We start from the raw sequence: 13,321 nt of genomic DNA, 5'->3' as shown, positions 1-13,321 counted from the left end.
CCAGTTTTGGAGTCTGTGCCTCCTCACCTTTCTAGCTTGTTTTTCTGACAAACTTCAAATCATGCGAAATATCTGCAAGCGATGAGGTACAATTTATTTTATTTATATATATATGTGTATATACAGTATATGTATATATATGTGTGCGTGTGTGTGAAGACGTTTCTATTTTAATTTTTTTTTTTTTTTGCAAATCCTTTGCATTCTGACAGCAGACATTCACCCGTGAGTCTATGAAGGCATTTTGCTGTGTGTTCGCTCTCGGGGGGTGTCTGCTGTGTGGTGTTAGGAGCTGTTTGTCTTTAAACGATGCAGAACAAGTCAGCTGACGTCTGCAGACAAAGTGCAGTCCTACGGCAGTTGTCGCGAGCCACGAAACAGATGCCGATCTTCATTTACACACACGGAGCGCGTCTGGCCTCCCCGGGTCAAACCGGGTCGCCGCTCCCACCTAAATTTAAATGAAGGGAATTATGGCTCGGTATGTGCAGCCATCCTATAGACTGAATTTCGCAGCAAGGGCTTACTGTCTAATGTTCACATAATAGCTGTATATTTCATCTAAACAGCAGAAAATGCAGTAAGTCTATCAGAAGTTTCTTTTATTCCTCTAATGGTCAGATTTTTTTTTTTAACCGATGGACCTTTCAACGTGCGCACCATCAAGCTTCATAGAGCAAACTCTTCACAAAATAAAATCACAGCCCTAACCCTAACCCTACCTATATAACTGTATCACAAAAGCGTTTTTTTTTTTTTTAAATATTCTCTGAGGTCATTCACATGTGATGAGCTACACAGTGTGGTGTGGACACCTGCCATCACGTCTGGGAAGTGAAAGTCATACCCTGCAGTATTACCACACAGCTGCGCGGCGCGTTGCCGTTCTACGCGCCCTCACACTCTATCAGCAGGCACGCAGGATGTGGACATTTTCACATTTAATTCTTCTCATTTCACCAGCGCACAATTTTTCGCCCATTAATAAGGAGCGATTTGCGCAACAGTGTGTTTCCCCCCTCGGTTTGAGTCAAACGCCAAGGTCTGTTCTGCCGGAATGCTCCTCAGCAGGGGGGTGGGATGGAGAGAGAGGCCTGACTCACGCAAAACCCTTCTCCGTGCGGTTGGGAAGCACATCGCATCACAAGGACATCACCCTCGCCGCAATGCAACGTCCACCTCCTCTCCCGTCACTGCACCCGCCTAGGATGGAACGACCGCGACTCCAACAAAAGGTCACGACCCCACTGCAGCGCATGACCGGAGCTGTAAAAACCGTCTGTTCGCCGAGTGCTGCTCAAAGCGAACAATTCCGACACGTTCCCGCGGCGCTCGTCTGCTCCCTTTCCAGTTGCTCCACCCCCCGCGTAACGGAGTACCTTGTGATGCTCGCGGCTGCAGGAAAAGCGCGAAGGGCTCTCAGAGGGGACCCAGAAGCAGGTCATCAAGGGGGCCCCCGGACTGGAGAGTTCGCAGAGCGTCTGCAGCGTGTGCACAGCAGCCGGACGATAAAGGCATGGCCTCATCCCCCCCCACCACCCGCTGAGTCAATTATATCACAATGCCCTCAGTGAACATATTCCGTATGACTTCTTTTTCGCTTTAATTAGTTCTAGGTTCCCGGCGCGATGTCGGGAATAAGGAGTGGCTGCGGCAAACAAGCTCATTAGTCGTGGGGGTCCTGGCGCGGCTTACTGTGTTTTCTTGACCATACTGTACATGTTCACTCCACCCCACTGGGGGTAGGAAGCTGTGAATGAACAAGCCCCCACCCCACCCCCCACCCCAATGCCCCCCGGGGGCAGGTGCCGTCCATCTCCTGAAGTCCTGAGCTAGTTTGCCGAAACCGCAAAGTTGTCAAGATGAGCGATTTCCAACGTTCAGATGCACGCTTGGATTTTCAGCGTGTCCAACATCTGTCAGCAAAGAAATATTAATCATCACTTTGAACAGAAGCTTACAATTATGCTGTATTTCTGCCTGCTTTTGTCTTTCTCAGAGCTCCAAAACCATACGCTCCGCAGCCACCAGCAAGGGTTCAGAATCAGACACGGAGAGGCTTTAATAATCAAGAGTCAGAAATATTCACAGCTTAAAACACCAAGTGAAGTTGCTCTGCTGATTGGAATCATATGAAAATAAAATGGGTTTAATCCCTGCGAAAGAACACAGTGACGCTAATGTCAGTAGCAATAACTGAAGAATACGCATAGTCCGGAGGTAGAACCAGAAACTGTTTTCGTGTTTGTTGGGACAAAAAAGAAAAGAGTTTTGAAAGCGAAGAACGGCACTTTGATGCAAGTGCTGTTGCCATGGAAACGCCTTCTCCCTTAGAGGGGATTTATTGATGCTCTATGAAAGTATTCCTCAAAGCCTCCCTGTGGATTTTGAGTTTCCTCTGAACCAAAAAAAACATGTGTCCGCTAATTGATTGTGACAGTGGTTTGGCCCTGAGCTCTCAATAAAAAAAAATGTAAAAGCGGGGACGAAAGGAAAGGTAACTAATGTGCAGATGGAGGGCTGCATTTCATTTTCGCACACCGTTCTAATGAAAACCGGCTGCACGCCGAACGCTCGCGGAACATCATCCGCTGACTATGTGCTGCCTTTTTCTAAACCTTAGTCAGCAATATAATTTTGTGGTCCAGACGACCGCATTTCTCTAGTCAAAGGCATTTGCTCTATCAAACGATAATGTCAACTTTGACACGTTTTCGTGATAAATATGGAGCAGGGGACGTGACTCACGTGTGAGGACGCCGGTGAGCAATTAGAAAGCCTTTGCAACCTCTTTTCTAGATTCACGAACTCGGTAGCGGTGGGACAAAAGCTTTCGAAAGGCAAATCTTCACGGCTTTCTTCAAATATCCGAGCGTCGCTTTTAATGACCGACACGCTCGCGCCGATTGTCGAAAGCCTTATGTCACAAACTGAGAAAGTGAATGCGGCAGCTGAGCCAAATGAGTGTATGGGCGAGGCCAAGGGCCACGTGATGTTGCTCAGCCCTTAAATATTAAGATATATTGAATTAAACGTTTTTATTCAGCAGGGAGAAACTGAAAGGAAATACATCTTGAGTCCACTTTAGATTAACTCGTCTCATTTCCACTTTTGGCCACTCGTTCGTGATATGGAGGCAGGGGTTCAGGGGCCGGTCGCGGTCACTTGAGTCCTCCGAGTGCGGCGGACAGCCCCCCGGAAGGCCCCCCGTGTTTGATCTGCCCCGGTAGCCCGTGCGGGAACGACCGCTTTACTGCAAGAGTGCTCTTTAACTAGTCACCTCCTGGCTGCAGACGGCGGCGGGTCCTTCGGGCCGTACGGGCCGGGCCTCGCGCTTAATGGCTCCTTAATGGGTCCTTAAGTGCCTGTGACCATTCCGGGCATCTTTTCAGGGGCCTGAGTGGAGTTTCCACACAGCGAGGGCAGCAGATGAAGGGAGCATTTCTCATAAAAAAAGGAATAAACCTTCGACAGGAAGGCACTCGAGATTACAACGTGCCCGTCGACCCTGCGGTCCCCAGACTCAAAAAGAGCCCTTAGTCATGGCGCCCCACCCCCCAAGGTCTCAGCCTAAAATCTTTAGCAGCTGTAGTTTAATGCGCTCATTTATGCGTCTCTGTTCCCACTAAACTTGCTAATCCTCTCCTTACCGATCACGGTCGATTTCTGCACATAGACACTGCCAGAAGTCATCTCAAACTTATCGTGGGACGGGGGGGGGGAGAGAGAGGCCTGTATGTGAAGCACTGGACCGAGGACCTGCGTCCAACATTCATCATGATTACGGGGCACAAATGTCTCCCTGGAACATTTATATCACACCTTATTAGGCCTTACGAACTCCAGATGCGGGCCATCCCGGCTCTCACAGGCTCAGTCCAGACACAACGTGCCGGCAGTTTGTTTGCGCGCCGGTAAGGACTCATCCTCATGCAAACGACGGACGGTCCTCACATGTTCCGCGCATCGATTTTAGGGATCAGGTTAAACAAATTGGAAACATAAGGTGCTGCGATTTTCAGTATGGCCGCCACATGCGTCGACATTCTCTAAACTCTCGTTCACGAGAAACAAGTCATGGCTGCGTCGTCTAACGGCGAAAAACTAATATATTGCAGCTTACCGGCAGAAATGCTTCCAGGAATCCCTTGTGTGCATGCCCCGAGCCATCAGTTATGTTGCAGACAATGCACAGAGTTTCAGAGAGTTTCAGCCAAAATCATAACCTAGATTCGTCGTAAGCGGCAAACCTAAGAAAATGTTTCTTTGAGTGGTTTACGATGAAATTGTTATTTTTTTCTGTACAGCAGCATCCCCGGCTAAGTACGAGAATATTCTGTATATTTTATTGATTTGGATACCTTACATATCTACCCCGTTGCTGAAATGGTTGACAGCTTTGTATCCTACAATGATTTGAACTACTGACAAAAACAGGAGACTTTTGTAAACGTATGTTTTACGATGAAAATGTTGGCAGAATAATATGCTGCTGTCATCCTGTAGGAACGGGCCCAACGTACCGGGGCAAACTGAGTTTTTCAGTGTAAAATAACCCTGTTTCTTTACCGGTCTTGTGCGTAACAGTGCAGTGAGGATTCCAGGAAGGCATGGGTTTACTTTCAGCTCATTTGGCCAAATGCGTGCGGCAAATATCGCAGCGGTGATCCGCTTCTGCTGCACACCACCGACATGTTTTTTGCTGCTATACTTGATTTATAAGATGACCTCACGTACGAGACATTTACCCAAAAGCAGAGGGTTTCCAGCAAAAAAAAAAAAAAAGGGAAAAAAATGCTCTGAATAATTTTAAGGCAAAGATTAAATATTAAATTCTTTTCACGTGCATTAAAAAGAAAAACGTTGTCATATTGCTATTAATTCCAGTGAATGACAAACAGGTGTGAGAAACGCTTTAAAGTGCATATTAATGACTTGGTTTTTAGCCACAACAGCTTTCAGGATTCATTCCAAGTGAAATATAGAGGTACGTTTGACAATAAAACACCCAATTCCAGGGAATAGGTTGCTACTAAGCTATTCATTTTAATAAATTACTTTTTTACTGTATTCATGCCAAGTGATCTCAGGGGTGTGCATTCAGTTTTATTTACAATGGAAAGAAACATGTTGCCAGTTCCAGCACGTATATAGCGCATCTCCATCTACCGCTCTTTGCTATGATATAGAGCACTGTGAGCCGTCACGGTTCATGGTAGGTTAATGCATGTACAATAAAATGTCTTAGAATTGGCTTAAAACTCTTCCATATTACGCTGCTGAAGAAAGTTCTTTTCTTAAGTCATAATCACACGAAGGGATTTTTTTCCTGCTTGAAAAATGCAGCCATCTGTCTGCATCTACTTGTTCTCAATTTTTCCTTATAAATGACAGACACTGCTTGACTATCCTCTTGATCTTGGAGCACCTTGTAAAGTTCTCACTGCTCTAAAGGTCTGGATAATGCAACCCTGTCGATTCTGCAGTGGCATGGTAAAATGCCTCCAAATGTTCAAGTATAAATAATGTAACCAATGAATTTTTTTTATTATTAAAAGTACCATGATCTGCAAAGGAAGGAAATCTATATTGTGGAGAGTATATTTTAATTTTCTTCCACAACTGGAAATTCTCAATAAGCCTGTCTCCTAGAATTACTTTTTTTAAAAAAAAAAAAACAAAAAAAAAAAAAAAAAACAAATTATCTGCATATTCCTTCCAACATTTTTGCTGAATATTTTGGATGGAACAGACAGAAGAGATTTGCAACTTTAATGATTTACTAAAGCGAAGGCATATAAACCTGGGACTAAGGGTCTTCGTAACCATTAACTAAGACAGGGGTCAAATGCCATTAAAAAGGTCTCATCACAGGCTAAAACAACTGCAAAAACCTGCATGTTGTGGCACAAAATAACTGACCACCATGAAGCAAAGAGGTCCTTCTGTAACAGCAAGAGGGAATAATAGCCTCTGAAATGGACTAATAAAAGCTGTTGTTTTCTTTTTCTGAGAAAACTTAATCTGAATCTGACAAGAATATCATCTGCCAGTTCATACACTTAGACATAATCCCCAGTTCACATGATGAAATGACTGTCCTCGGTACCTCAGCTTTGCTTCTGCGATGACCTTCATTGATAGGTCTTAATGTTGTACGATTATTAATAATCAGAACCAAATTTATCCAAATTCGGAGGTCATCGCCTTTTCTCCTTGACTTTATTTTTCCAACATTCCCAGTTTGTTTAAGCCCAGGTGTATTTCAGATAGGAAAGCGAAAGGGTTTCCAGGAGCTTGGAAGCCCTTGAGGTGAGGGCAGAGCACTGGTTTCACAGCACATTTCATTGCTGCTCGGAGGTCAACGGCCCGATGAAATAAAGGGCCGGTAAATAATAAATGACACCCTAACAGACGTATGCAGAAAAAAAAAAAAAAAACAAACGTGAAATAAAAGATGGGCCACTCGCACAATCACAAGTACGAAGCCGCCCGTACCCAAAGCCTTCATCGGTGCTCTTCTCCACAGCCGTATGTAGGAAATTCTGGTGCTCGACTACATGCTCAGCTGAGCCAGAGAACAAGTTGCCATTTGTGATTAAAGACCCAGAGAAGGAAAAATATACTGTGACCCCCACATCAGCAGCTCACAACAAAGGCCCCATTTAAATTGATGTGAAGAATAATTTGCTTTTTCCCCTCAATGGGTTTATTTGTTCAGCTGCACTCAACACACAAACTGTAGGCTGGTGCCATTAATTATACTGGAGCTTTTTTCACCTATCAGATATTATATTAGTAGCTTTGGGGAAAATTAGAAGACAAACGGGTGAATAACGCAGTTTTGTTTGGTTCTCTCTGTAATTTTTGTTAGTAAGATTGATAGTTTGCCTGGACTCCTGCGGGCTTCTTTCCCCAAAATTTTTAGTGGGAATTTTCTCACAGGTAACAAAGTTGCACGCAACGTTATAAACTATTTATTAGCGCATCGAGTGCAAAGCCGTTAAAAATCATGCTTGTCCTGTTGGGAAAAAACTGCAGTCTTTGCCTAAAACAGCGTGGAGACAAGTTGTTAGTGTTCGCATGTCTTAATATAACACAGCAGCTTTACTTAGACAAAACGTTTCAATTACATATCTCTATTCATTATTTATTTATAGTAATTACGCGCCGTTGGTAGCGAAAGCTGTTTCCCCGCAACAATAACACACCTTATGTAGCCAGTCTATTCTGATAATAAAATAAGGCAAATTAAAAAGAAAAATGTGAAATGCATTGATTACATGCATGCTAACGGTACTGTATATTCTCATAATAATTAATATATCAACGTCAGATTCAGTATTTTACTACATGTGAAGGCTTCGCAAGCACAGTACATGTAAGATTCCCCCCAAAAACCTCCTCAATCGAACTTAGTGGTTCATTTCTAAACTCAGAACTCAGACAAATGTCCTTAATTATAGCGAATTAATTAAATTCCTGCTGAAGTGTGGAAGCGGTCATTGAACAGAGATGGCAGACTAATAATCCAGTTTAAAAGCACACTTACAGCACAGATGTCGGGAAAAAAAAAACAAATGTATTTAATAAACGCAAAAACTGTACGGACTGAAATGTGTCAGAAACAGACACGGACAAAACAAAAGTGTGAACGATTTTATACCGAAACTCAACGGCGTTTCATCCATGCAGCCAGGAATAATATAAATTGTTCGAAAAATACCTTACATTTGGCAAAAGTTTTACACCGATTTCCAGTGAGTTAGCGTACGGTAAAGTATTAATAAGCATATTTTTACCAAAGAGTCCTTGACAGAGTCGAGTGAGCAGCCTATTTGCATACGCAATGAATGTACTAAACAGTAAAAGGCTGAGCGAATTACTTGCACAGACAGAATATAATTCTGAAAGTACTTTGAAGAAAGCCTATTATATATATTTATGCGATTGTTTGTTTGTTTCTTAAAGTATTTTTCTGGCACCGCCAGCGCGCGCGACGCGCGCAGCGAGACGAGAGCCCCGCGGAGCCGACACGCGACGTGCGCGAGACGAGCGCGCGCCGCCGGAATGCGCTCATCCCGATGTCATTTTCGCCCTTATTTAAGCCGGAGCCGGAGCCCAGAGCGCGCTGCTGGGGAGAGGGGGCCAATGGGCGACCGCTGCTCCCACATCTCCAGCTCCTCCCTGCCAGCTCTTTTTATGGAGCCCTCGCATCTTCGTGCTCCTCAGCATCCTCCTCGTGCGTGGTGGAGACACCTCCCGGAGGCTCGCGCGCCGCCCCGCCGCAGCAGGCCCGCACACGCTCCGATGAGCTGCGTCGTCCGCCGCCGCCGCCCACTGAGTCGCTGACTGAGTCTGAGGTCAAGCCGCCGGTGCTCCTCGCGTCGCTCGGGTGCCCGTACAGAGCTCGCTTGGTGGGTTGGTGCTGCTGCTGGGGATCATCTCATCTCATCTCATCATCATCATCATCATCATCATCATCATCACCATGCTGCTGCGGCTCTCGTTCGCGCGGCTCAGCCTCGTCGCCTCCGCTGCGCTCTGGGTCTTACCTTGCTGCGTGGGAGGTCTCCACGAGATGTACACCGGCTTCGGGCAGCCAGACCTCTTCCACAAGAAGTCCAACTGCAAGCCGATCCCCGCGAGCCTCCTGCTGTGCCACGACATCGAGTACGCGGAGATGCGGCTGCCCAACCTGCTGGGCCACGAGACCATGGACGAAGTTCTGCAGCAGGCATCCTCCTGGATCCCGCTGGTGCAGAAGCAGTGCCACCAGGACACCAGGAAGTTCTTGTGCTCCCTCTTCGCCCCGGTGTGTCTCGACGAGCTGGACGAGCCCATCCAGCCGTGCAGGTCGCTCTGCGAGGCCGTGAAGACGGGATGCGCTCCCGTCATGTCCGCCTTCGGCTTCCCGTGGCCCGACATGCTGCACTGCGATCGATTCCCCGCCGACAACGATCTGTGCGTCCCCCCGGCCAGCGTGGACAGCGTGGAAACGGCCACGAGGGAAGGTATGCGCGCGCGCACAAGCCAAGGGAGCCCCCTGCGCTTTCATGACATGTGCGTGACTGCTTTTGCCGGAGGATCGCAAATCACGCGCGGTGTTTAACTGGCCACATGTGTTTCTAGAACGATCTCATGAGCTGCGAGACTTTCCAGTCACGTGGAGACACAATAAGGTGCAGGAGAGTGTTTGCTCAGACATACATGATTGTCATTATTATACTTCGCCCTCTACTTGTTTCCAGCAGACACACACACAGCTGATACAGCAACACTCAGCTAAAGAGGTACCTGCTTCAGCTCTGTCGTCGTGCTTTTGCAAATATATTCTGTTTTCATAGATATTTTTTATAGTTTTGAATATTTTATTCTATGCTTTCAAAATTTCTTATGGACAAGTATGCATATTTTTCATAATGCAGAGACTAGTGGTATGACACTGAATAAATCACGTACGGCTATATAATTAATATATATTTTCTTTTCCAGTCTGTTTCAAAGCTCAATGTGTGTAACTGTTTCGTCAGTCAGGGATGTCTCCCTAAGGAAAGAGTGCAAACGCAAAGAGGAAGTATTACACACACTGCTGTACATTTCTACCATAGTAAAGAGGCACCTAAATGACCTGCATGATCGCGAGGCTCTCGGCTGTTCTTTGTTCATTCCGACGTGTGGGTGACCACTGATCATGCCGTTATTCTTCACACACTCTTGCCTGCAGTGCCTAAAGTGTGTGAACCCTGCCTGGACAAGGAGGAGAACGACAATGAAATTGTTGACAGTCTTTGCAAGAATGACTTTGGTAAGGCTAAAAAAAAAAAAACCATTGCGCTTCATGAGATATTCTGCATTTCAACTGCCTACTACAGCCTACATCTTACCCTGAAGAGCAGCTACTGCTGTCAAGTGAAACTCAGTGACCACTTGCACACACACACACACACACACATCTTCAGAACCGCTCATCCCATACGGGGTCGCGGGGAACCGGAGCCTACCCGGCAACACAGGGCGTAAGGCCGGAGGGGGAGGGGACACACCCAGGACGGGACGCCAGTCCATCGCAAGGCACCCCAAGCGGGACTCGAACCCCAGACCCACCCGAGAGCAGGACTGCGGTCCAACCCTGACCACTTACATTGATTGCTTTTCTCCAAAGTGACTTACAATGTTAAGGTTACAATTCAACATACAATTATTTACCCATTTATACAGCTGGTTAATTTTACTGGAGCAATTTAGGGCAAGTACCTTTCTCAAGGGTACTACAGCCAGTGGTGGAGATCAAACCTGCAACCTTTGGGTCCAAAGGCAGGGACACTAGCAGCTGGCCTTACTTATATGGTTTTTACATGGTTTTCATGGTAAGAGAAGGTCCAGAAGTGGTTTACCACTACCTTACTTCTCTTCAGATTGCAGACACCACACAACACCTAAGCAGGATTCGAACCAGCACCCAAACACACAATACAGGTACCGTGAGACATCAGCACTATCTGCTGTGCCACCACAGGAATATCCCAACAGCCTCGTTTTCAAATACAATTAAAAGTTGTCAGCAATAGGTATATTATTTAGAGGTACATTTTAATAAATTGTAATGAACGCATTGTATGTTTCTGCAAAAGTACGTAATGATCACATTTTGTAGCTGCTGTAAGAAATTATTTGAAATTCATCATCATCATCATCATCATCATCACGGATGAGACCCCTGGGTAAATGACACCTGTGCCAGGAAATGATGTTCTGCGCTTCTCCGCTTCTTCCGGTCAGCCCTGAAGATCAAGGTGAAAGAGATCTCTTACATGAACGGCGACACCAAAATCATCCCGGAGACGAAGAGCAGGACCATCTACAAGCTGAACGGCGTGACCGAGCGGGACCTGAAGAAGACCGTGCTGTGGCTGAAGGATGGTCTGCAGTGCACCTGCGACGTGATGAACGACATCAACGCCGCCTACCTGGTCATGGGCCAGAAGATGGACGGACACCTGGTCATCACCTCCCTCAAGAGGTGGCAGCGTGGCCACAAGGAGTTCAAGAGGATCTCGCGCAGCATCCGCAAGCTGCAGTGCTAACCAGTTCCAAGCCAAACCCGGTCATCAGTCCTCCGCACTTTAGGTACGGTAGCACTCCGCATGCTCCCAGGCACACTTCGGGGACCACCGCCCTCGGTGGCCCGTTTTAACGAAACCAGAAGACATATTTGGCCAAATTTATAAAACACCACCGTTTTATTTCCAGGTTCAGCTTTGTCGACTTCAAGGCATAATTTATTAAAAACCTTAAAACGTAACCTGGTGTATTCTCAGTATGTGTCACTCATACCTTTGTTTTTATGACATCGCTCTCTCGACGTACGGGATCACTAAAACAGTTCTCCGTGACCTCGGCAAGGTCAGCCTCCTTATCGCAGCAGCATGCATGACCTACTCTTAAAAGGTAAAATACTGTACTTTGGTGACTGTTTGATGTTTTTTTTTTATATATATATGAGTTGCTTTCTGTTTGAGCCACAAAACTGCACTGTTTTTGATAATCCGCATCATCAAGTGTCCATACTGTTTAATTCCACTGACAGAATGTTGTGAAGTGAAAGTTACGGCAGCATCTCAATACTGTCATTATCAGTGAAACGGAGACGTTTACATTTCAATTTAACAGCGTGTACTTTGTTACGGTATTACGTTCTCGTCATTTAGTCAACTGACATTTTCCTAATGTATCGTAATTCTTGAGCTATATGTTTTCATGCACTGTAAATATTCCCTTCAGCCTTTTATATTCTTGTAAATAATTGTTAAAATGTAACATTTTTGTACAAACCAAATATCCAACCTACACCATAGTGAAACAAGTGAGCAGGTATCACTGTGGTTTATTTGATGTCCTTATTCAACCTTGACAATGCATAATCTTTGGTCATATGTTTCATTATATTACAACTTTAGATAAGACAATAAACAGTGATGTATTTAGCGGTATCTTTGTTGTGCCAGTATTTACTAAGAACAAAAAGCCTACACATAAGCTGCGGTCCTCCATTACAGCTCATTAAGCCAAATAAAATGTAGAATAAACGGTAGTTAACGGAAGAAAGGTGATGAATAGTACAAATACCTACTGTATTTTGCATCCCTCATTCAAATTAAAACATGTTCTATATGTTGTAAATGCTTTTGGCTACTTGTAGTATGTAGGGACCTCTATAGGCAACAATGGGTATTGCAATCAAATATATTTTATTAAATTTTTAGTTTGTGATGAAAATGATGAAACGTAGCAGATGAAAAGTAATATGCATCAGATCCAAATCTGCTTGATGCTGAGTTTGCAAATCCAAAACTTTTGTACTTTTCAAGTTGGTGGCCATACAGTATCAGTAAAAGCTTTCGAGGCCCTGAAAACATAGAGGCTGATGAACTTTTAAACCTTCAGGAAAAGTAGCAGCTGAGTAAGAGCGAGATGCCAGGCTCCCGTGTCTTTTCCACATTGTTTATAATACGCATTCTGCAAGTAATGCACTGTTTTGGAGAAAAACTTACTTCCCAGGACCGAGCACGCAAATCCTTTTCCTCCAAGGCTTCATATTGCAAAAAAAAATCTTTGAGTCATTAATGTCATACACATCACCATGAGGACTGGCATTGAGATGGTGTCACACATTTTGTAGGGGCCATGAGCTCTCCAGCATGCCTCTGGATCCTCAGACCTTTCTTGAGAAAGGCAACACACATCCTCCATCAGCCTAATGTAAGCCCTGTAGAGCTTAACGCCCCCCCCCCACTGCATTGCTGGAACATGCCACCATTCTCCACATTCCCAAGCCCTACACCCAACCAGGTTTATCTGAGAATGGCTCCCAAGGTGCGATGAGCACACTTTTCGGGAAATTTGTGGTGCTAGCCAATTTTATGGCCCGTTTTTTAATTTCTGCGTAATTAGGGGGACTTTCAAACACCGGTGCATGAGTCTAAAAAGAAGCCTTTATCCACCTCTGCATTGCCACGCTCATTTAATGGCCTCTAATGAGAAAAACATTTTACCTTTCGGCAGTCTTTCGATTTGTTAGGAAATTCCTCTCACTATGATGTGTAAGACCAAATTAAGTCAGAATAATATGGTTCAGATGTTGGTGTTGTGCAGTAATGTAGTTGTGCTGTATTTTTTTTTTTTTTTTTTTTTGTATATCCATATGGTGATCCTTCTTATTAAACTAAACACGATGAATCATGGGACTTCAGTCAGTACAACAATGTGGAAGAGAGGCAGGAGCAAGATGCCAGAGGTTAAAGGGCACTGGGTCTGAAAG

At 45.1% G+C, this 13,321-nt stretch overlaps 1 protein-coding gene across 1 annotated transcript; it reads left to right on the top strand.

Annotated features, from left to right (window-relative positions):
* Nucleotides 1–8,423: 8,423 nt before the first annotated feature.
* sfrp2 (secreted frizzled-related protein 2) lies at nucleotides 8,424–12,120 on the top strand. Its single transcript, XM_018735754.2, has 3 exons — nucleotides 8,424–9,014; nucleotides 9,728–9,808; nucleotides 10,783–12,120. Exons 1-3 carry the CDS (start codon nucleotides 8,492–8,494, stop codon nucleotides 11,085–11,087), a joined length of 909 nt encoding a protein of 302 aa, XP_018591270.1. The 5' UTR covers nucleotides 8,424–8,491; the 3' UTR covers nucleotides 11,088–12,120.
* The last annotated feature ends 1,201 nt before the right edge of the window (nucleotides 12,121–13,321 follow it).

The sequence above is a fragment of the Scleropages formosus genome, chromosome 16 (genome assembly GCF_900964775.1).
Source record: "Scleropages formosus chromosome 16, fSclFor1.1, whole genome shotgun sequence".
NCBI lineage: Eukaryota > Metazoa > Chordata > Actinopteri > Osteoglossiformes > Osteoglossidae > Scleropages > Scleropages formosus.
This window is presented reverse-complemented; position numbering and strand designations above follow the sequence as displayed.

Bases quoted from the DNA above. Each gene is read 5' to 3' on its own strand.
- sfrp2 (XM_018735754.2), top strand. From the start codon at position 8,492: ATGCTGCTGCGGCTCTCGTTCGCGCGGCTCAGCCTCGTCGCCTCCGCT. The intron at 9,015-9,727 runs GTATGCGCGCGC...TCTTGCCTGCAG, and splicing joins GGAAACGGCCACGAGGGAAG to TGCCTAAAGTGTGTGAACCC. The intron at 9,809-10,782 runs GTAAGGCTAAAA...TCTTCCGGTCAG, and splicing joins TCTTTGCAAGAATGACTTTG to CCCTGAAGATCAAGGTGAAA.